Raw genomic sequence first — 24946 nt, 5'->3', positions numbered from 1 at the left:
TTCAGGTCTAAATAGGTTAAAATGTTGATTTGACGTTAACTCGTGACGGCAAGGAGGTTGATTTCTCTTAGAAACCAGCAAAATGTCAATTCCACGCAACGTATAAGCTCAAAAATGTTGATTTTAGGTCAAAAAAGGTTTAAATGTTGATTTCACGTTAACGTGTGATGACAAGGAGGTTGATTTCACTTAGAAACCAGCAAAATGTCAATTTCATGCAACGTATAAGCTTAATGATGTTGATTTCAGGTCTAAATAGGTTAAAATGTTGATTTGACATTAACTCGTGACGGCAAGGAGGTTGATTTCTCTTAGAAACCAGCAAAATGTCAATTCCACGCAACGTATAAGCTCAAAAATGTTGATTTTAGGTCAAAAAAGGTTTAAATGTTGATTTCACGTTAACACGTGACGGCAAGGATGTTGGTTTCACTTAGAAACCAGCAAAATGTCAATTTTACGCAGCGCATAAGCTCAATGATGTTGATTTCAAGTCTAAATAGGTTAAAATGGTGATTTGACGTTAACGCGTGACGGCAAGGATGTTGGTTTCACTTAGAAACCAGCAAAATGGTAGGAGCCCATGATGGGCTCCTGAAAATGATAATTTCACGCAATGTATAAGCTCAAAAATGCTGATTTCAGGTCAAAAAAAGGTGTAAATAAAAATAAAATGAAACAAATAAACATTTCAATAAGCACTTTTCCAAATACGGCAACGTCTTCAATGGCTAAAAAATCATGAGATAAAACATAGTTTTCGACAAACGCGATCGCAGCTTTATGTCACGCACCGCCATAACTTCCAAGTTCAAAATGCGCTGGTACCTCTTATGCCTGATGAGGATAACAACTTTGGTGGCTGTTTAGTTTTGGATTTAAGAATTTGATGACTCCACGTGAAAACGCTCTATAAATAGGGCTGACAGATTAACAGATTAACCCTTCTGCGCAACGTACGGGTCTCCATACATCTGCATGTCCCCTGATCCCAGAAGCTCAAAACACTACAAATCATGCCGATTTGAAATAAAATCAACGCAAACTGGATCACAGATCTGTTACAATCGATCGCCACTTGCTGGCCATTATTATGTTTAAATCTAGTTACCAGTTTGAGAAACGTCCGCAGAACGTAGTCGCAATGCATGCCGGGAAGGGTCCTTACATCTCATGCACAGGAAAACATGGTGGTCGATACAAGACAAATTTTATAAGTCTAAAACCAGTTCTCGCTTTCCAAACTTTGACACTAGCAACGCTTGGCAAATGGGCCACAACTCACCAGAGGGTATTTTTCTTGGGCAAGAACTGCTCTTGGACTTTGCTACCTGGCTCGATCTGACTTCGAAGATATTAGTTGACAGAGCTCTAATGCGGCACATCTCTTTTTTGTTTGATGGCATTTTGTTTGATGCTCAATCGATTCATGTGTTGTGTTCACGTCACAATAACTGGTGTAAACAATCCGTTCCCAGATTTCCGCTCTATATGCTGTGGGATTTGGTTTTGACTTCATACACTATAAACAGTCTGCCTGTTTGCTGTTCAACAAATAAACTCCTAAAGACATGGCTAGGAAAAGCCAAGTTTTTTGCCTACGTTTTAACTCGAAAACAAAGCAAAAACCAGCGACAAAAATACAGAACCACGTTTTTCTATTACATTGAAGACCACATGCAAAAATTCAGCTAATTTGGAGCAAGAAAAAAGAAAAGCAACCAAAATCGTCACTTATCCCCTTTTATGACTAGCTTCTTCATATGCATAATAATTATCATGTGTCCTCATCATTGCAGCTTTAGTAACGAAAGAATTAAGCACACAAACATTAAGATCCAACCAAGCTACATGTGGTATCCTGCATTGAGTTATTACAGCAATACCATAATGCAAGATACATGTAACTTAGTTTTAGTTTCATTACAAAATTTCCACTAAACATACATGTACCTGTATGATGACCTGAATGAGAGTGTGTAATAATAATATCCGGATATAAAAATTTCCAACTATAAAATAATTGAAATGATAGGTACATTCAAAAGTCTGAGTCTGGTCAAGTGTCCCTACTGAGGGCAAATCCTAAAGTATACATGCATTTTCTACACCCCTCCCCCCCCCCCCCCCCCCTCCTCCTTCCCCCTCTGTACCAGCCCTGCCTCTCCTGGATGTGGGATGTGATTTTGGGCTATTGCAGGGTTACCTCCAACAATAAATTTGCTTGTACCTATTTATATACTCTACACCTACGGTTGTACAGTGTAGACAGAGAAAGGAGCTGTGAGAGTAAGATGTCAGATAGCCCAAGAATACAAAACAGTGACAACAGCCAGGACATTCACCCATCTTAACAGACAAGAAAAGACTTTCATTAGAAAATTGTTACATCATTACCTCAGTGACTGCAGCCAGAACAGCACAAACCTGTAAAAAAATGGAGTTAAAAAATGTATCTTTGTCAGTGGCACACCTTGATTCCATTACTACATGTAACACTATGGACCTGACTCAGTACATGTACAGTATACATGTATTTGTGCTTGCCCTTTCAGAGTGAAACTCCAACACGTGACAGGGTGAAAATGACAGGTCAGGACAGGAGGAAAGATGTCGACTATCAATTTCTACACTTTACATAACCTGTAATGCTGAGGCTATGCTAAGCATCTCGGGTTTGATATTATTTTACCCTAAATTGACTGATACCAGCTTGCATCCATGCAAGCAAACAGACTTCAGGCTGGTGAATACAGCGTGCATTCCTTTGGGAATTAATCAGTGATTGGTGATTCAAAGAACCAGTAAGATCCTTTGAAGCACCATGATCCAAGTGATCTTGGATCATTGATACTGATCAGGATGTTCACAAAGAAACACAATAACTGTACACTGTAGCTCAAATCAATCTGATGGCTATGCACGGTCTGTGTTTAATCTACATGTAAATTTGCGGCACATTATAACCCGAAAAAGCCAACACATGAAAGCTTGCCGGTAGGCAAAATTCCAGCTTACAAATGTTACAGTGAATAAGTAAGTCCTAAGCTTGAGTGAACTGACCTCTTTGTGCTGCGAGGAAGGAGAATCCCAGAATCGTCTGACAGTAGCAAACACAGGATTAGAACAGTCCGTTAAACCACTCACACTGAAAGCGCCAAACGTTTGCCCGCTCTTTACACTCAATCCTTCCTCATCTTTAAGTTCAACGTCGCCTTCTTCGTCGTGTTTTTCTTCATGCCTAGCCAGAGCATCGACAGTCAAATTAGAGTTCCGAGTAGCATGTCCTACAATGGCACCCCTCTTCGCCGCGTCTCTGTGCGTCCTTGTTGCCGGATTCGACTCGCAACTTTGGCCCTTTCGCCAACGTTTGTTTTTACCTTGTCGTAAACGTACCATGATGGGAGATTAAACTCCTTAAAACATCATTATTCTGTGTGTTTCTCGACAATGTTGTCGATTTGCGAAATCCTCGTGGCTTTACTTATCGAGCCCGCGGTATTCTGTTCCGATGAACAGCAGTAATTAGAAATGTAAATAGGGTGAGTACGTGGTGTATGGGGAAATATATTGTACCGATATATTGTGCCACTCCAAGCGTGCTTTGCTTACTTCAGGTGCTTAACCTACTTGAAGTGCTTTGCCTACTTAAGGCGCTTTGCTTATTTGAGGGGCTTTCCGCCGCTCTCTAGGCTCCGGTCCCCGAGCGTCCTTCTCCTTTCCCGGACAGCGGCTAGAAATGCTACCTGTTTCGCACCCAATCGATAGTTTGCACCCCTGAACTCATTGGTAATTCATTCACCTTCAATGCATTGAAGAACGAGAAATAAACATGTCTTGCGTGATTTTGTTTCATTATGCCCACAATTTTGTCTTTTTTGCTCGGTAAGAGAAAGATAAGTTTTAAGCACTTGATAGCTAGTATGAAGGTGCGAACTCGGTGGGCGCAAATTCGCTTGGGCGGGTACGAAACCTCCAGCTACCGCGGCTGGTAATTGAGCCTACTTCTATTGCCCTCAGTGGGGAAAAGCCCTCTGAAACGAGGTTGTGAACTCTTCGAACGTTTGCAGAATTAAACTGACGTTTGTGAGCTTGGATGAAATTCGATTAAATAAATCGGGCTTTTTGCAGTAAAGCCCGGGGCGCATTATTCACGTACGAGGACGAACAAATTTCTCCCATCTCGCGAGTAGACCCCGTGCATATATCGCGCGGCGTTCCGCGCTCTACCTTGGAAAAATGATCCACTGACCACCTGTCTTGTTTACTGAACGCACAGATGCATGTTTATTGTGAGTGTCGAGGAGGCCTCGAGAAGGGAAACTGTAAATGGCGAAAACGCGAACAAGCCACGCAAGGGAAGTTTGTAATGCTTGTAATGCTGAGAAAAAACAAAATGCAGTATAAAGTCGTTCTACATCTCGAGAAAGACACATCTTAGGCACATATATGAAAATATTAGGTCCGTCAGCATCACGTGGTCGGGTCTTAACAAAAAGTAACAACAATATACAAAGCTAGGGTACATTTCCCAGAAATTGCCAACATACGTAGCCAGGAGAGCTGAACCCAAAATTCTATTTCATTCAAAAGAATAATTTGAATTGTACTATTACCTTTTTGCGATAAATATGAACCGAGCCCATTTTCTGGGCTTAGTTTGTTGTTGCTGTTGTTATTATTGTTTTATTGCTTGTTTAAGAAGCTATACATGTCACCGATGGCGCCTGCTGATTTCAAGATCGAATTCGTCCGGTTTTCGTAGTCCAGCTCAATCTTCCCAAATCTCGACCTTGCTTGTTCCAGTAAAATAAAGTAATAAATAAAATAATAATAATATTTAGTGAGGGAATCCAACTCGCCAATGGCGGTTTTCAGTGGATCCCTCCTGAATAAAAATCATCTAAAAATGACATAAATAAGAGTTACCTAATAAATTACTAGAAGTTAAAATGAAATAAGAGTAAAAAGAGTTCGTATTAGTTAAAAAGTTAAAATTCTAAAGATTAAAATTAGCTAAAATCATTCAAAAAAGTTTTCACTTTTGCTTTAAAAATAGATAAAACACGTGAGTCTTCTAATTCACGCGGGAGGCTGTTCCAGTCCTTCACTGCTTGTAAAGGGTACTATAATCGATAGAACAGAATCATTCCAGTATTTGGGCGTAACACTTCATCAGTCTATGTCCTGGGCAGATCACATCGAATGTGTTTGTAAGAAGATTAATCAAAGGATAGGCCTAATCAGGAGAGTTAGAAATCTACTGCCATGTCAAGCCAGGGTCACCCTATACAACACCTTAATCCTACCACTCTTTGATTATGGAGACCTCGTTTGGGGGGACAAGAACAATCTCACCATAATGTCAGAACTGCAGGTACTTCAAAATAATGCTGCTACAGTACTGTTGAGCCTTCCAATTCGAAGCTCGTCAACTCAAGCCTTGAAAACCCTTGATTTCAAGCCACTTGCTTTAAACACTTGCTTTAAGGCGATTTTTTCATCGTTACACCGCAATTCATAAGTGCTTAATTGGGTCAACAGATTTTGACTTCAGTCTGGATTATTTTTTATTCCCTAATTAATTACTAACCCTTTACTGCAAGGTTTCTTGCCATTTCAAGGAAGTTTTTTACCTCAAGAAAATGGCCTTACTTCTTGCGACATATAGCCACTTTAGAAGTGGTTTTATATTGCTAATTACGTGGAGTAGGTTGTGCCTGATTCCCGATAGGGTGGTCAAGAAAGAAGAATGGAAACGAGAAGCAAAGAATAGAGGTTGTTAATTGCAGGATATACGAGATTGCTATGTCCCTTGCTAATTGATTCCTTAATGATTTATAGCTTTATCGAAAACTTAGAGTCTCGCAAACTTTAAGCCTGGTTTTCACTACGACATAAGCTCGAGCACAAACATAAGCATAACGGTAGTGAGTACGCCCATAGCATAAGCATGAGCATGTAAGCATACGCAAATTGGATAATTGCCCGATTAAAACAAGATGGCGGACTTAACAGCTAACAGCAGAGCGTTCTCACTTGCAATTGGCACTAGCAACAACACGAACAAGCACAAGAAGAGCAATAATTTTTGCTTGGCTTGTGCTTGTGCTTATGCGCAGTGTTGTACGCGTCCTCGCTACCGTGTGTTTGTGCTTGTGCTTATGTCGTAGTGAAAACCAGGCTTTAGTGCCCGGGTCTTACATACTGCTCAGTCTACATCCGTGCGCCTTGAATAGAGATAAATAGACTGAATCCCGCGACAAATTTAGCTGAAGTAAACTACCGTTTGTGGCGGAAGATTGCTGGCATCTACCGCGCAACATGTACATGCAATGTGATATGATCTCAGAAGTTGATTAATTTGTTGCTGATGCAGCTTTTATTTATCAATATTTAGAGAGAGGAGAATGGAGAGTGACCTTTGTTACCATGGTATCATTTAGGAAATTAGAAATTTATTTTGTTTGGTGTTTTTTTTGTTGTTTTTGTTGTGTTTTTTTGTTGTTGTTGTTGTTTGTTTGTTTTTGTTGTTGTTGCTTTTTTTTTTTTGTCGGTGCTGTTGAAGTCAGGCCAAAGAACAAAAGAGGTATTTTTTTCTTAGGGAGGAGGGGATTGTCCTGCAATCTGTTACACTTTAACAATCACCCAACACGTTTTGTCTCTTACCTACATCTATAATTAGAAACAAACAACTTTCTGTTACAAAGCCTGACTGGCAGAAGCATCGCGATGGAAATTGATTTTTTTCGCGCAAGGTAATCCTCGCTCGTTTTTCAAGAAGACAAACTTTCAATTGAAGCGAATTCTAGATGCAATATATCAAACACGAAAGACCGTTTTAGAGCACATTTCCAAACACCGCGAAGAAAGTTGAAAATACGACGCGCAGCGGGGTATCATGATTTTTGACGGACTTCGGTTTGTTTGGAAATGTGGTCAAACAGTCTTGGGTGTTTGACTGAATTATCTTCTCAATCAAAACTAAAGCTAATTAAGGAGAAAACGGAGTAATAAAATCTCAAAAAAATCTATGCTAATCAAGATCGGATATCCAAACACTTTCACGGTCATGATTTCCTTTGTTTAAACTTGATGAAATATCAGTGAATGAGTTTGAGAACATTGCTTCATCCTCGGAGTCACAGCCCAGTTACAATAAAATGGTTTACGCCATTGGTATTAACTACTTGTGCAAATTTGCTCTGATAAGGGGATAAATTTTACAACTTAAGATGCTGCAGCCTTTACTGGTCCATCTACGATAGTAATCAAGTTTGTGAGTGACTAATTTCTGGAAACCAGACCTTTAATAAAGGGCGAGGAGAGACTGGAGCTGGAGGACGAGAACTGTCGACAATAGCCTGACCATCAGAGCACGTGATCATCCAATTTTTCCAAACTTCTGTTATACTCTTCTGTCGGTGACCAATTGCGCATGTTCAAACCATGCACATTGTCCTTTTCTTCACTTTCCATATCATGCGGTGAAGCAACTTTGTAAGAGCCAGCTTTCCTGAAGATAAAAGACCCATTACGATACGCGTCCCAATTCCTTTTAGAGAAGTTGAATGTCAGTCTTGAGAGACGATTCCCCAAGCGTAGTTCCTTCTGGTAAGAGCCACAATGACTGATCACCTGACGGAACTCTTTTCGAAAGTTTTGGCTAAGCAGCATGTACAAGCACGGCTCTATAGCGCTGTTCGTATGTGAGATCCACAAGAGTAATGGAAATAGATAAGCTGGCATACGAGCGTAAAATTCGCTCTGGAAAGTGATGAAATAATGCATAGCGTGAGCTGGAAACCAGCAGAGTGCGAACACTACAACGATCATAATCAACACTTTGACTACCTTGCGCTTCGATTTCTCGACCGTTTCCCTATAATTCTGAGTCCGTGATAGGCCAGGGACTTTTCGATGGTAGAGTTTGTAGCAAATAAGCGCGTACAAAACAGCGATAGCGAAAAGAGGCAGTAAATAGAGCAGGACAAATATCAGGCTATAATAAACCTTAGAGAGAATAACGGCCCTGTGCGATTCTTGACCAAAGTAAGATACGCAAAACCATTTTCCATCTGGCGACGATATCACTTTGTAAATTGCCAACGTTGGACTCATAAGAATTGCTGCGCAAATCCAAATCGTCGCTGTCAAGATTTTAGGTCTTCGAAACACCTTGGCTTTTAATGGGTGAAACACCGCAAAGAAACGATCTATAGAGACCACCAATATGGTGAGAATAGACGTCGCAATGGGGAATAGAAACAAATACTGGGAGAGTTTGCAAGTGACGGTTCCCGCGGTCCCCGCGTGCCAGCGGTGTTCGTTGTACAAGAAAAAAACCGACATTGGCATAACAATGAGAGTGATGAGTAAGTTGGAGCAGGCCAGGTTACCGATGAGCAAGTGAGTGGCTGCTTTCATGCCACATTTTCTGCAGATGATATAAAGTCCAAGAGCGTTTCCCACAAATCCAAAGAGAAAGGAGACTGTGTATAATGACGTTATCGTGATCTTGATATCGTGCGTCCATGATCCGGTGGAAAAACGGCCGTGGTGTGCAGCATCTGAGAAGACAAACAGAGGTGTGAGGGAAAGTGGACTGCAAGCTGTGAAATCCGTGTTTTAGATATCCTGTAGAAATCTCAGCAAAGCCCACTGAAAAAAGCTTGACCCGTGTAAGCACATGGCGATCTAACCAAGGAAGGGGGGCTGGGGTTGGTGGTCTAAAGAGGGGAATAATCACGATAAACTGCGATCGTTCCAGAACAGATAATAACACCCAGGCAACACATGATACACTTGCAGAGTGGTTAAATGTAATATTTAGATGTGGAAATTTCCCCAATCTTAATGATGTGGTAGTCATGTTTAGCCCATTTGGGTTTATAAACTACATATTCAAAAACTAAATATACTCATTGCATCTTTTTGATATTGTGTCGAGCGGAATAAAGATATTGTTGTTGTTTTTCTCCAGCTGAAAACGCGAGATTCTGTGTTTTAGGATTCCCCTTATTCATTTGCGTATTGACTTCTTTTGATGCAAGCGCTCCAACGTGAGGAATTTCTTTATTCTCGTCACCAATCTTCATAAGAACATCAGTGCAATACACAGTACCAAACAAAGCAAGAAGAATTTAAACGATAACATCCTTCATTGATTGGATGCAATGAGCTACTAATCTTGTACAGTGTAGGCATTACGCCATTTGCCAGAACAGCTCAACTTTTACATTACTTCAGTCCTTAATATTAACTGTAGTATAAGTGATAGGGTACACTGAATAGACTTCTGTGTTTCTCAGCCACTCAAGTGCCATTCAAACAGAGATATATTTTCCAAACACGTTCAGTCGAAAGCTTCAGGCAGTTTCCAACGAACTGAATAACAATAGTAACTAACTCCGCGAGTATAGCTTTTGTGAGTGAAAGCCTTTGTTATTGTTTGCAGTGAGAAACAGTGAGGTTTATTATCATTCAATTAAGCCGAAAGAGTGACCGTTTAAGTGCGTTTTGCTTGTTTAAGGCCCGTCCACACTGTGCATGAGGAATTTGAAAACGCAGCTAAAATTCAACGGTTAGGCCCACGGTCCACACAAATCCGTCACGAAAACGGAGCTTTTCGAAAACGCTTTTTAATTAAACCGGAGGAAGTTGAAAAAGCCAGCTTTTCGATTCGTTTTCGTGTGGACAGAAAGCATTTTGAAAACGGAGCTTTTCGAAAACGACAATATCACGATAATGGTTTGATTTCTCTGACTCGGAGTTTTTTTCCAAACACAAATCAAAAATAACCTGGCAGTGATGGTTGCTCTTCATAATTCCTCCGGCGTAATGTGGACGGGAAACATTTGATGCCTTTTTCAGAGTGAAACCTCCGTTTTCAAATTTCTCCGGCGTAGTGTGGACGGGGAGTAAAATGAGTGTTGTGATAGAAGGTAGTTCTGTTCTGGTTTGTACTTGTTGGTAAGTGTTTTTAGACGCTAAATTTGCTAACTTTCAATGCACTTACAAGCTGAGTTGTTTGTTTGATTGAAAGAAGAATTTCCTTCCAAGGTCATGTTGAAGTCCTGTCAAAATCGCCTGTAAAAATAGTTTTAAGTTGAGTTAGAGAAAAATAACAGGCTTGATTGTGCTGTTTAAACAAGAAAATAACCATCCAGTCATGCGATAGATCAATTCAAGGCACAAATTAATCTACATACCAATTATTTTCCCCTCCCTTTACTCAAGGTTGATATGATAACAACTAATAAAATCTGAACGAATTCAGTGTTTCATCGATATGTCATACAAATGGTTAGGTAAATCCTGATTGAATTAAAAAATAAATAAGCAAGTCGGACCACAACATAAATATGGTCTGCAATGCGTGCGTATATCTCGGACTCCATTCCATTCGCATCGGTAAGCGTTTGAACTATTAGGGCTAAACTACAGAATACAGGGCCACTTTTCATCATCCACTAAACGAGCCGGCTCGTTTGCTCCTCTATCATCCACTGCCGAGCCAAACGAGCCACTAACTATATAGACCTAGGACTTAACGTATATATATGGATTATTCCTCGTTCTTTCATCCACTGCCGAGCCAAACGAACCAAACGAGCCAAACGAGCCACTAATAAATATATCAGACCTAAGACGTAAAGCATATATAGATTATCCCTCGTTGTTTTTTATCCACTACCGAGCCAAACGAGCCACTAAATATATGCACCTTCAAAGGTCACCCAGAGTTGTGTAGTTGCTCCGAAAATAGTATATACAAGGCTGTCAGACTGTATTTATGCTTGTGAAGTTTCTGTTGGGTACAGAAAACATGCCACAGACCTACTCTAGGTGCGCGAAGCTCGCATTTTCGAGGTACTCAATTAGATCGAAAATTTAATAGGTATAACAGAGTGCATTTCAATTAAGTGTCGTAAAAGACCAAACCAATTACTTGCCAATTAGACTACTCAGCCAATCTCAAACGGTAATAAAAACAAAAACCAAAATAAATGACTACATAGAAAACCGCTTTATAGTTTTTCGCAAGTCCAATGGCACTATTCCAGAATGATTGCCATCAATTACTCTATAAGGGAGCAATAGCCTAAGAGGAAAAGAGACTTTGTTTTCGTGTCAACATTTTTCTTGTAGATAAACGCTTATCTATAAAATGAATAAAATTTCGCGTTAATTGAAGTCTTTACCAAGACCTGCCGACGTATTAACGAGAGTTAATCTGATCGTGACCTGAGAAAATCACAAGGTGTGGCTCGTCTTGAATTTTTGTTTCGAGACGTTTTGTCAGCTTAAAATTAAAATAACTTAATTTTATCTTGATTTTAGGTTATCGTAAAAATTTCCAGAAGGATCTTGACTCGTAAAAGTTCAAGATGAACCTTTTGATCATCTGATCGAGAATTTCACTTCGTTTCTTATTTTTAAACTATGTTTATAGAGACTGGAGAACGCCTTTCTAAAAACATTGTTAGCGTTCATATTGACATTCTTGAGATAAAACTATTGAACCTTTGCTAAACGGAAACCGCAACAAAGTCATCATCTTTAATTTCTGTGGGAACAGGTCCATGGCTGTCTTACGCTGAACAACAGTCGGGACTATGGCTGGAACTGAACGTGCTTCCACATTATTTTCATTAATTCTAAGTTGCGTTACTGAGAAACGTTTGCCTGATTCTTTAATATTGTTTTGATTATCCAAACACAACAATTCGCAACAAAACCATTACCTTTAATTTTAGTTGGAACAATTCCATGGCTGTCTTACCATGAACAATGATCGCGTTTAAGGTGGAAGAAACCTGCTAAACATTGTTTTCGTAAACCAAAAACGTTGTTGGTCCCTTTACGCAGACGTTTGCCTGACTCTTTAATAATGTTTTAGTTCAGATACAAACACAAAAAATTTCTAGTCCGTTCAGTGTAAACCTTCAAGAAACTTTGCGCCTGCTAATTGCGCCAAAGCTCGAGGCCTAGCTTCTAAAGTCTTTCAAAGAATGTACTTGTACTTCAAGGCTTGAAATATAAAAATATACAATCAAACTACTTAGAAGTGTTACACAACATTACCTCCGATAGTGACACTGCTAACCAGGCAGGAAAGGAGTTTAGTCGAAGCTTTGGGCTGCCGACTTCAACCCGTCGCTTAAGTTTACCATGCAGTACGTTGAACTGAATTCCCAGTCTACAAATGACAAAATCACTAGTTATTGTAGCCCTTACGATAGATGTTTAGACGCAGTCTTTGCGAATGCTCGCCAATGACTGATTTAATTTACCAGAAATACCAGCTTTACCTGAGAAAATAGAGCAATTTTGACCTGCGGGTCTTTTCAGCGTCTCTCGCACTGCACTACGTGCCAATGTCTACGAATTCGTAAAATTGCTTTAAATATCGTCAATGTTATGTCTTGCTGAGAAGATCATCCCATTACTTTCGAAGAGCAGGATAAAGGACAAATAGTATTATTTCGTGCGAATCCATCCGGCTTTTCTAGCATCAGGACTTTAATATCTTATCTCGGACTGGCCTTTAGGTCAATTTATTCTTGACTTCCAAAAGTGATCATACATCATTTTCTCCTCACAAGATGTCACTGACCAAACAGGTGACGGGAGTTAATACCGTGATTTTGCCTATACCTTATTGACAAATGCCAAAGCTAATAAAAAAAAATACTGACTTTCATTTTGTTATCGTCAAAAAAAGGAAAACGAAACGGTAACGTAACACACTGCGATTTGATCCAAAGATCAAGTCTGCTTTTTTTTTTTTTTTTTTTTTGTAAGGCGTAACAAATCGTTACCACATTTAAGAGCTATACAATAACTTTCATTTGAATGGTCACACATCAAGGTTTCCTCTGCAGACTTACAAGCTACATCATTTACTATGGAACCAACTTTTACAGCACAAGAAACAGAACAGAATGAGAGCACTACTCAATGGCTTTCATCTGAATGGTAACATTATAGGGCTTCATCCACAGACCCACAATCTATACCAACCTTGCGCATCACAAGAAACAACATCATAAGAAAGTTAGACAGCTCGAGAGATCTAATGCAAATCATATGGCGACGTAGTAGGCTTCATCAACAGTGTTGAAAGGTCGTCGAACCACCTTCTACACTGACGTGAATATCACATTAAACGGCCCGAGATGAAATTTCACCGTATGTGTTTCACCTCTGACAAAATTGTTCAAGGAAATAGGTGGCTTGGCTCAGGGCTAGCAAGTTCTCACCAAACGCAATATATGGATCCATCTCATGAAGGTGGCTCTATACGTGAAAAGAATTTAAATAACATTTAGAATGTATTTTGTTTTAGTCATGCAAATAGTACCTCTTACGTTTTATTTTTTGTGTCTCCAATTAGTAGAAGGGTTCTTCCTTCGGCTATTTTTATTTGAAACAGAAATAAACTTGTCTTTATTGATATTATGTTCCTTGGCTTCATAGTGTTACTCGCGTTTTTTCCAGTTTTTATGAGAATAATGAGATTTTAACTGAGAAAATATAAACTTGAAAGATCTCTGCTGTGATTTTATTGCGCCTCCCGTAAAAGATATATATCATATAGGCGTGGCATATGTTTTACAGGTTAAAAGGGGCCGACGCAATTATATTTTCCTTCATTAAAGCAGTTTAGATTCGTTGCTTCCTCTATTTTAGCCTCAAGCTGGGAAATAATATCTTCTGAATTGTGAGCAGAGAATTTGTTCGTTAACGATTCGTTAGTCGAAACCCTCTTTAATGGCCCATGCTTACTTCAGAACGAGACGGGGAGGTGCTAATTTGGTTCGCGTATTTCCGTAAAACTTTTTAAAATTGCAGGTAATAAGCAAAATTGCCGCATCATTAAACTGTAAATCAAATCTGAATGTTTGCTTATCAATATTCTTGAGCGGGTTTTCTGAACTATTGGAACATGCAGCACTACATCTGAATAGGCGTTAAGGACATTTGAAAGGCCAGTGAAATTTTACTTTTTTTATCCTTTTTAATTTTTGTTTCTTTAATTTTTTACAGTGAGTGTCATTTCAGCGTTTTTTTTTTTCCCGAATTGAGGGATTGCTCTAATAAATAGTCTGACGTCTCAAACGTGTAATGCATGTATAAATTCTGTATAAATGAAATATTTCTTGGGGTGAGAAAAACTTAAGTGGCTGTTTATCTGTCAAGATTTTAGCTGTTATAAGTGTGCGTACGCGTACTCAACTTGTTATTAAAAAAGGATCAGCCGGATTCGCACGGTTGAAGGGAAGAACCTCCCTATCAAAGATTTTATTACAAATTAAAATTTGACTATCATCGACAACAAAGTGTGGGCACTTTCGTAGTACTTAAGATTCCAGTCAAACTTCGCGACAAGTCTATAATAGGCGATATCAACAAATATACTGGTTTCATGGCTCAGTTACAGCTTTTAAAATTGATCTGCTCTGCTTTTACAAAGCTCTCTATTCACAGGCGCTGAGATATCGTTTACCGTACTTCACTTGTACATTTTAAAGTAGTAACATTCACTGCCTCACCCTTTTGCTTTCAGGGAAAATCTTAAAAGTAATTTGCGAAGTTTAACTGTAAAATTATGATATGTGACCCAACTTTGGCAAGTTATTTATTTTGTTTATTATATGATATGTTATCGAAAACCATCTATAATTAATGAAAGCTTGATGATCAGCTGTTGATATAAAGCCGTCACTGCGAAACTCTGGACACAGAAGTAACAGAGGAAAAACCGGCATGCGACCTCAATGATTTTGGACGTAAGTAAAAGTCAGCTTGTCTCTCTACTCCGGCAGAAAAAAAAAACTGAAGAAAAGCGTCCTTAGAATCATCTTCAGCTGGATCAAATAGCTTTCTATTCAAAAAGTATGTCTATATAAGGCTAATGTATGCTGATTATCTTGTTAATCTAGCATATAAAGTTAAAATCTCTTTTCTGTAATAAAGCTGCCCGGATGACTAAATGAAGAATATGAAGAAGAAATGCGGTTAACTGACATGACACATGCAGTCTGTCTTTCTTTTAATGTGTTATCATGCCACAGCCTTACTGTTTTAGCGTTAATTTTATGATAAGCTGCAAAGGAAGACAGGTGATCCAAAGTTTTAGCTCAGACACCGTCCACACTACGCCGGAAGAATTTGAAAACAGAGATTTTACTCTGAAAACGGATCAAACATTTTCCGTCCACAATTCGCCGGAGGAATTTAAAAAACGCAACAATCACCGGTCATTTTGGATTTGTTTTCCAGGAAAACTCGGTCAGGGAAATCACATGATTATCGGAAGTCATAGTTTTCCAAAAGCTCCGTGTTCAAAAAGTTCTCCGTCCACTCGAAAACGAAAAGCCGGCGTCTTCAAATTCCTCCGGTTTGAAGACAGCGGTCCACGATGGCAATTCTAAGGTTTCAGTTTTGACCTATCTTGTCGTTGTCCTTGCTTAATTGTTATGTTTTTTATTTTGGCTGATCAGATCTTTTACAGATCCTACCTAGCTAGCAGCATTTTCGTTTGCGGTCCCTCAGGCTTGCATCATTTTATTTTATGAAAACCAGCGGAGGCGACAGCAAATGAATATTCTGCGAGTAAATTGCTCATTATGACACGCTACCGTAAATTATTCGTCACGTTTCCGGGCACCGATGCATGATTTCCGAGACTTTCCGAGCGGAGCCCGGGCACTTCGTAAACTTTCACTAGGCGAACTATCGATTGTGCTCAGCACACAGTTGATATTATCTTTGAAACATTGTATAATCATTAATTATTAATGATCGGATTCGGTTTTTGTGAAGTCCAGATCCGGAATAATCAAGGTTTCGCCAAGTGCTATCAGCATTAACCTTCAACTTCTGTAAGATAACACTTATCTCATTTTCTCACAACGGAGACTCATCCAGTAATTGGAGATAATTTTCTTTGCTTTCTGAATATTTTTTCCTTTCATTTTGATTGAGACTGAGCATGGTCCCAATTCAATCGCAATTGTCGCGTTTTCGGAACTGTTTTTGTTTGCTTGATCAGATTTACGCAGTATTCATTCGAAACATAGCGCAACATGTGAAGCGGTTTGTCTTACAAACACCTTATAATGAGCCCCTTGATACTCTGCCTAAGGAGGGGGGATCGTCGATGAGAAATTGATGGGAACGTGCGTCGGTTTATTTAACAAGAACTCCCAAAAGTTACCAAACCTCGTTTTGTGGGCGTGGCTCAAAATTACTTTCACCCCAGGAGGTAGCAATTCTAAAACAATAAATCTACTGCCACAAGCAATTTCTGATAAAGATTTTGACTATACAACTCTAACGATACTAATCAAAAAATTTTACTTTCATCTTATCAGTCTTCTCACGAGATTAAACCTGAAAGGTTAAGACGAGTACCATTGTCTTTTTCAAAAGGGGTTCCCGCACTGGGCAGTATGTAGCCAGAGTCCACTTTTATATACTTATGATATTGCTGTATCAAATAATTTTAAACTAGATTCATTTGTTGAGGCAAAGGGCTTTAAGAAAATATTTTTGAGAGCTATAGGCAAATTTGTATTTAGCCACTGGAGTATTCCAGAAGTTCAAAAAAGAGGCACATTCTTATAATGCCAAATATTTACCAAATTAAGAAGGAATCTCTATAATGCTCTCCGTAAAATTGAATTGCCCTTGCTTAAGGAAAAAACGTTAAAACAAGATTTAAAGACTTTTTTTAATCGGTATTCTTTTGGCCATGATAGTTTAATTACTTTAGGGAATGAAGTGTCAGAGTTCGCCAGACGTTTAGATATATCGCCTCACTTTCGGCTGAAAAATGTTTGCAAGCACGCGATCCAAATAAATAGTGCAATAATACTAATTTTACAGTACAGATATTAATCGGCTCTATTTAAGTGTTTTGACCACCACTAAACAGTTTTTGATATACGGAAGCTTTAACCAAGCCGATATGTAATCTACAACAATAAGAATTCATCTTTTGCCAAACACTTCATGCCCATCTTGGGTCGACCGGGTATCATGCGGTTGTGGGATGTGTACGATTTCCTTTAAAACTGTCGATACCTCATTTTCACTAACTAGTTAGCACATTTCATAGCCAAAGGTTCTTATGGTTTGGTAATTCGCTATATCGCCCTGGTTATACATTGCTGTTTCACGTGGTGGATGCTCACCAAAACAAATACATATAAGTACGTAAAAAGACTATGAAATGATAACACAAAATGGCGTTGCAACAAATGAGCAGAACTTGCCATTTGTTGATAACCTGCTGTTTTTTTTGTTTTTTTTCATAAATAGGATTGGCAAACTTTACCGCGAATTTCGGCAATTCGGAGTATTTTCAATGCAGCTATCCTTGACACAAGTAATAATACGGAATGTACGTACTAACAAAAACTTGCTACACCGCAGTCACCTCACGAACAAAGCTCCAATAACCTTGTTGATTCGATTATGGCGGTAAGTGCTATTGCAAATTTTGATCTTATTGGAATAACCCTGTTATAGAGAGCCTGATCCGTAGAGAATTTTAAGACTAAGAGGATTAGTAAACTGACCGACTTCGTGGAATGAACTGAAACAGGTGGGATTCCACGAGCACTGTGCCAAGTCAAGGCCAAGTCTTACTTGGGCAGTGATCAACCCTCGAAAATTATTTCGCACGAAAAAAGAACAACTTTTGTTTCTCGATGCTTGATCTTGTTGAAGTGGCTCTGTTATTACCTGGCACTTAAACTCGATCCGTGCTCATGGAATAACATCAATGCCATGCTTAAAGGGCCGACCAAATGCCGCCATTCCTAACTAAAACGTAACTGACATAGTATGCTAAAGTAATGACTTGTTTTGTCACCACTTCGTAATCAACCAAAGCCACTAGTTTTGACCTTTGCACGGTGAAAGTCGCTTGGCGTCCTTTACATGTGCGAAATAGTTGTTATCTGTTTAATTAACTGGTCAACATCCACCCAAAAGTGTAGCTAGTCCTCACAAATGATGTAAACGAGGTTCAGAAAACTATACATTCTCTTCAGAACAGTCTGAGATAGGTTACCACTTTGCCGACAGAAGCCTGGAATAGTGTATCCTTTCGCTGAAAATTAGTTCAAAACGAGAACCTCTATGCAAAATAGCTCGAAAAATACACTTGTAAAAGTAATATTTTGTGGCTCAGTGGCCCAGCAGCATATCATATAACGAAGCCAGTTTTGGGGCTTCTCTGAATTTCCTGTCTTTCGGTTAGCTGAAACGCGACGCAAATTCATTACGTGAAGTGGCGATCTGCCCAGTAAACAGTGGCATTATGAGCAAGGCATGGAAACGAACATCATTAAAGAGGTGTGTGTCGTGTGGCATCTCGAGATGAGATGATGGCATTGAGTTGAATCCACCAAACAGGAACAGTTTGTTTTACCGGCATTAGATCATTAGACGTCACTATCATCATTAACTGACATATTGTGATACAGAATACTTACTTGACCTTGTTCGATCGATAGAGCAGGCAGGAAGGGAGAAAAGGGAAGCGTGAAGATACTAATATAGCTAGTCTATACCCAAGGTCTATTTTGAGCCGTAGTAAAAAAAAAATTTGAAAAAAATTAAAGCAAAATACTGCGATCCTCTTCTCTGGCTCCACTGCATATCGAGCTTTACCTTTCAACGTAAAATGGTGTATTGTGACTCTTAGTTACTAACCATACGCGCGCTGTGATTGGTCAGTTTAGCGGCCTGGCCTTGATTCCGCTGTAAGGCCCGCTAAAATTTAAAGCTGTGTTTGTTGCCAAAATCTCTCGAGATTTTTCGCCAAGTGTTCTTAGCTCTATGGGAAATTAAAGTTCAAGGCGTGCTAACAACGGAACTAGGATTCACTCGAATTGACTCGTTTTGCATGCGATGTGTTTCAATCATTTGAAGTCGTTCCACGTGAATAAAAATCGTTTTCCGAACCCGTCAGGCACACTGAAAAGAGAAATATATGACTATCTTACAATAAGTTAAACTGCTGACCTTGAACTAGGTTAATCACAGGTATTTACACTGGACTTACACTTACAACTCAAGCTCTTGACCTAGATTACGCGGATGGTATATGCCTTTTTCTCAAGCCAAAACCTTACAATTTGGCAGGGTAAGCAAAACTGAAAGAAAACCAAAGAGATGCAACTAACTGAGAAAACCGCAGGATAAAATCAAGTTGAACGCGAGGAAATGGAATATGTTCAAAGCTTCACTCATCTGGGCAATATCATCAATTGAAAGTAACTGGAGGTATGAACCACTCAGTGGTATTTGACACCCTGAGACCAATCTGGAATGCCTCGTTGTTGTCCACGAAAATCAAGCTGCGCATCTTCACTTCTAATGCAAAGGCTACTCTCCTGTAGAGCTCAAAGACCTGGAAAGTGATACAAGTCAAATACGATACAGAGCCGACTTTGTCAACAAATTTATCAGAAAGATCCTCAGGATTCACTGGCCAGATAAGACGAGTAACAAAGCCTGACTCTGGAACAAGAAGGAATTACGAACTTGGAAAGGTCACAAACTGCGAAAAACAGCCCTTAATTTACCAAGCAGGCATGAAAATGGAATCTGCGGGATAAAAGAAAGGTGGGAAGGCCTGTTAAAACATGGGGAAGGTCAAGCGAGGAAGAACTGAAACTAGCACACATCAGCTGAAACACCACGAAAAGGAAAATAAACAGAATCCGCTGTCGCAGCCTTTTGGAGGTTCATTGCTCCAGAAGAAGTCAAAAGGAATAATTCAGTTATTAGTGGATTGCTCCACAGCCCCCTCCCCGACCCCTCTCATAACACTCCTCATGATTTCACCGACATTAACAACTGCTTGTCGTGAGCGCTTCCCTATGAGCTCAAAAGCAATAACAAATGGATTTGCTTTAAGTTGTTAAAGTGAAAGTTTGGTGTGACTGAAACTCCGAAATGTTCACCATGACGGAAGAACCTGCCATTTCAAGAATATCATAAGAATCAAATATACAGTAACAGTTTCATTTTGAAACCTGAAAGGTACAGCTCGTGAAATGACAGGTACAGAAATTAAAGTGAAGACGACTGAGAAACTGCGCTTCCGCTATACCTGTGTCCTTGTTCTGACTATGGGTTATAGGGCCATTTTACTAACGCTAGTGAGGATTAAGTTTCGTGCAGAATTCGAATTCGTGATAAATTCGGACCGTCTAGTTTGGCCACTTCTTCGCTTCGCCGTTTGGGCGCACAACAAGTCTCCAGTTTCATCACAATTTCTTGCAAGGTGGGTGAAAGTTCCAGATACAACGAATAGGGGGTTCCGAAGTTTGTCTTGTGACGGGCATCTTTAACGAGTCCGGATATTTCGGCCGCAATTAATAAGTATTAAACATTTTTTAGGATCCCACACTAAGTTATTCTCTTACGAATAACAAGAAGCGATAAACCGAGTGCATTTACTGCAGTCAGGATTAAGAATTTAAAAAGTAAGAAAGGGAAAAGAGAAAAACCGGCTCGATACGCAAACGTGAGTGAAATCTCCTCTCCAGGTTGTTCTCGATTCTCGCATTTAATTGATAGCTTTATCGATCATTTTAACCTCATTTAGTCTGACCATTTTTTTCGTAGTTACCGCGGGAACACACGATTGCATGGGATGGCAACAGAAACACAGACGGAATTCCACCTCCCTCAGGACACAGCCTCGCTTTTGGTTCCCGAAGCCCTGTAATGTTCTCCAAATTCGTCTCCGGAACCACCGTGGTTCTTGGACAAACAAATCTCGCAGTTTCTCGGGAGGCCAGCCAGCATGTGTTGTTTAAGCTTTAATTGAAAATCTGGGCTCTTACTAGGTGTAAAAGACACAGCCGAGGTAAAACAATAGAGAACAAAAGAACGAGGAAAACAATGAAAACAATAGGTTTGTGGCCGGGGCGGTGAACTTTTGTGATGTCTAATGTGTATTCTACACCAAGAGGGATTCAAAATCTGAATTTCACTCAACGCCAGTTGAAAGCTTAAATGAGCTATCGCCGCCCAATCGAATCATGCGTGTTTCGCCTTGGACGTTCATGGAGTTATGTTATATGTTTTGTCCAATCGAAGAAGGTGTTACAATGACAGGTATTTTTCTTCAAGTTCTTCATTTAGCCTTATATTTTCTTTATTGCCATAATTATTACTGCACATGTCTCCATCTCGACGACAGCCCTATAGAAACGCTGTTACGCCGCAAAAATGTAATAATCGCCGCAAAATGTAATACTGACACAAAATGTAATACTACCGCAAAATGTAATAACATCGACGCAAAACGTAATAAAGTATCAACGCAAAATGTAACAACTTTGTAACGCAAAATGTAATAACTTTTCTAATCCATAATGTAATAACGCAAAATGTAATAACACTCGAATGACATAGTCGTCGTAGTCGTAGTAGTAGTAGTAGTAGTCGTCGTAGTCGCAGTAGTAGTAGTCGTCGTCGTCGTCGTCGTCGTAGTAGTAGTAGTAGTAGTGTAGTAGTATACTTTATTTACCCTCGGATTGTAGAGTAGCTTTAACAGCTAATGTCTCCGAGCATTTCAACAGCACAATGGGCAGAGACCAGACCACAACACCGGGAACTTCGTGACCTGCTCTTTACGATTAGTGTGTGGGTGCTTTAACGTCCCCTGCTGACCATAACAGTGAAGATGCAGGAGACGGGGCCTACGGTTTATCGTCCTTATCCGAGAAGACTAGAATATCTAACCATTTGCAGATGTCATTGCGAAGGCAGCATATTCTCCTGAGTTATTTTAAGACCCTGAGTGTTGGTCCGGTCTGGGGCTCGAACCCGAGACCTCCCGCACGGTAGTCCGACGTTCTACCAACTGAGCTAACCGGTCGGCGGTCTGAAACAGTAGCGTATTATTCGGTGGGACCTACAGGCGCGTTGCGGACTTTTTGCAAATAGATTCAACATGCGCGTTCCACTTGAGGTTATCTGAAACTATAACTCCCAATAACTTTGCGAAAGAGATAACTTCGAATTCGATTTGCTCATCATCGGGGCCTACAGTGCTACGTGAACTAGAAAAGGAAATTCTCAGCTCTTTACACTTTGACTCATTCAGCTGAAATCCGTCAGCTTCAGACTGCCGAACAAGCTCATCTATGAATGACTGCATGGAACTGATCTCGTTCTTGGATACTGGCTCGGCGAGAGTGGTATCTTCTACGTATTTCCATAGAGTTGTGTCTGCTACGGAAAGGTCGTTTGTCATAATAGCGAACAGCCAGGGGTCCAGTGTGGTCCCCTGTGGAACTCTTGCGGGAACAGCCTCCCACTCTGATCTGAGACATAATCTCAGCTAAGCTTCGCTCTTTGCTTACTGTCTATTAGAGGCGTATCGCTAATATCTCCAGAACGTTTCATGTGTCTTACATAAAATGTAACATACCCGGAAAATTACACCTTGAGTTGCATATTGTAATAGCGCCCATGCAAGTTATAATTATTGCAATTGTTTTTCTTTTTAATATGCAATTCAGCCGCCTCAGAGAACTGGCTTACTTCATTTCCCGATAGTTTCATTATGGCATCGATAGTTGCGCAAAATAGACAACATCATTTCAAGGATAGATGGTTGAGGCAAACCGCATGAAATTTACGTAAAATCATGAGGAACACGTATTCAAACCATAGAACTTAATTACTAGACGCTAAGTCAAAAGAAGAGGGTGTCGGATGTACCTTCACAACGAGGATGAGGTTATGATTCTGTCCACATCACTGTATATTGTGGTAAAGAACTAAGATAAATTCAAGGATGCACTTAATTTAAATGATTTCGAGTTGCGATAACAATACATGAGTATGGTTTTCTTTTCGCTCAAAACTAGTGTACTCACCGGTTTCCTCAAGCATTCGAGACTCCAATACCGTTGTCACGAAACTTGAGTTTCTTCTCAGGGTGCAAGCTGTACATAGCTCCGATGAGCGACCTAAAATTTCCTTTCGGAAACAAAGCGTTTGATGTTGGGACTCAATGCTTTTATGTGTCTATAGCTAGCTTTTCTGTCACTCACATATTGGCACTTCAAGTTCGACTGAATACATTAAAACTCATTGCCGCACGTCTTACTAATTGCATGCCTGATTTCTATCGCACAAAAAGTGATTGCTTTTGTCAAGAAAGCGAAAATCAAAATATTTAATGATTTCACCGTGACTTTGCGCGAAGGAGGACATTTTGTGAGTAACTAGCATGTAGAGAATATGTCCCTTTGTCAAACCTTGCAGGAACTTATTTTAAAAATGCGTAATCAACAAAGAGAAACATAACAGTGCCTTTTTTCAGCGACAAATGCGACACCCGTTGAGCCGTTTTTTTTCTCCATATTAATCTCTTCCAAGGTATAAAATTCAAGAAGAGGTTATTCGAGACAATTTTTTGCAACATATAGACTTTTGATTGAAACATGTATTGTTTCGTTTTATAAGTCAGACCGAATTGACACTTAGAATTTTTTTAAGGGTCCTTCAGTCGAATCTGTGGTTCATAACATTCCAAATATATCTACGTTGCGTTCAGTTAATAATTTTGATTTTTTTTTTTTTTTAAGTGCATTGGTCCAGCTCCTCAGTCTTTTATTGCATGAATCTCTACCTAACCAGAGCAAGATGTCGAAGGTTCTGGATGTGCAATTATACCTTTTTGTAGACACGGTACCGGAAAATGGAAATACACCCTGACAATTTTCTTTCTGTCAACCCCGTTCAATTCCCGCTAAGTCCACGATTGATCTTAGGTTTCGAGAATTGTTCATTCCACTAGAACGATTTTACTTCCTGAAATTAATATTCTTCTATAGTCACTGTAATACTTATCTTTCATGCATTTAAGTTACTGTTATTTCACTGATATATTATCGAGACCAAACCCTGAAAAGGAACTACGCTGTCAAGTTTTAAATCGAAATCTTTGTTTGCCTATCACTTGTTAAATGAAAGCTGCACATTTTTTCATTAGTCGGTTCGATTCGCTATCTCCATTATTAATTGAAAGGTCGAGAAAGGAAGCACTCTATTTCCCCCAAGGAAGCGAAAGTGTCATGAAAAAATAGCAATGGTATCGTGATCAAAATGTGGTGTCATACTCGATGTCTTTCAATATCGGTCGGTGTCTTTTCACATATCAACTGTCACTTCTATTACTGTGATATCTAAATAGTTTTCCCAAGACAGAACAAAAACCTCTGTTAATAGCATTGTACTAGAGTAGAGTTAAGTTGGAAAAAACAAATAAAAACAAAAAAAAAAAACAAAAAGCAAAAAACGAAAACAAAAGCCTGAAATAATCCAAGCCGAATCGAGCAAAGAAAACATTGTGTCAACTCACCGGGGTAACACACTGACAGACAACATTCAAATAAATCAGGACAACAGATACATGGCAATACTGTGCCTAGATTATTAAAAACAGTATGGAAATAGCGTTTACATTAGTGAGCAGCGTTACAAATTAATAAAAAATGAGACAAGTTTACCTTGGTAATTGACTTTTTCTTTTTCTTTCTTTTCACCGGAAAACGAATTAATACTGTTCTATTCTGCTTATTTCGCGGCACGTATGAGGAATCAACACATTCATGCGGATTTTTTGATTCTACTGATGCAGATTTCGTTTTGTGGCCGAAATTCCCCAACTCCGGCCAGGCATTAATTTGTATTTACGGCAAGGTGTGGGGAAAGAAAAGACGATGTATTTATGTTTGGTTTGTGATCTGATGCTCAGGTTTAGTTCTTTATTTTGAGCTATTTGGAAAGATGTGATTTTGTCATTGAATTGCAAATGCAGATTTTCTCGGAAGTTTGATGATTGTTTAGTTCCGTTAGAGATGAAATACCTTTTAGCAGCACTTAAATTGCGCGG

The 24946-nt window shown here is 39.4% G+C and overlaps 2 protein-coding genes and 1 long non-coding RNA gene across 6 annotated transcripts in view; 1 reads left to right on the top strand and 2 right to left on the bottom strand.

Moving 5' to 3' along the window:
- Positions 1-3529, bottom strand: part of LOC110045777 (RRP12-like protein) — a 66528-nt gene extending 62999 nt beyond the window's left edge. For both annotated transcript variants that reach the window (XM_089292478.1, XM_089292472.1), the window contains exons 1-2: positions 3064-3529; positions 2398-2427 (exon numbers count right to left, since the gene is read on the bottom strand). In XM_089292478.1, coding sequence (XP_089148604.1) covers positions 2398-2427; positions 3064-3399 — 366 coding nt within the window. In that variant the 5' untranslated portion in view covers positions 3400-3529. The remainder of the gene's footprint in view (positions 1-2397; positions 2428-3063) is intronic.
- Positions 3530-5767: 2238 nt separating this feature from the next.
- LOC110045745 (prolactin-releasing peptide receptor-like) lies at positions 5768-23104 on the bottom strand. Of its 3 annotated transcripts, none has more exons than XM_089292443.1 (4): positions 22923-23104; positions 12088-12202; positions 10019-10089; positions 5768-8570 (listed from the first exon to the last, which is right to left on the bottom strand). In XM_089292443.1, exons 3-4 carry the CDS (start codon positions 10065-10067, stop codon positions 7372-7374), a joined length of 1248 nt encoding a protein of 415 aa, XP_089148569.1. In that variant the 5' UTR covers positions 10068-10089; positions 12088-12202; positions 22923-23104; the 3' UTR covers positions 5768-7371. The 3 variants fall into 3 exon arrangements, with proteins under 3 accessions (XP_089148569.1, XP_020607030.2, XP_020607031.2); XM_020751371.2 differs by lacking the exon at positions 22923-23104 and adding an exon at positions 12315-13603; XM_020751372.2 differs by lacking the exon at positions 12088-12202.
- Positions 17984-22504, top strand: LOC149118246 (uncharacterized). Its single transcript, XR_016208093.1, has 2 exons — positions 17984-20311; positions 20656-22504. It is a non-coding gene; the product is annotated as an uncharacterized LOC149118246 (long non-coding RNA).
- Positions 23105-24946: the final 1842 nt, after the last annotated feature.

This window comes from Orbicella faveolata, unplaced genomic scaffold, assembly GCF_042242905.1.
Source record: "Orbicella faveolata isolate gen_17 unplaced genomic scaffold, um_ofav_v1 contig_1, whole genome shotgun sequence".
Taxonomy (NCBI): domain Eukaryota; kingdom Metazoa; phylum Cnidaria; class Anthozoa; order Scleractinia; family Merulinidae; genus Orbicella; species Orbicella faveolata.
Note: the sequence above shows the minus strand (reverse complement) of the source record. Positions and strands in the feature narration are given on the sequence as shown.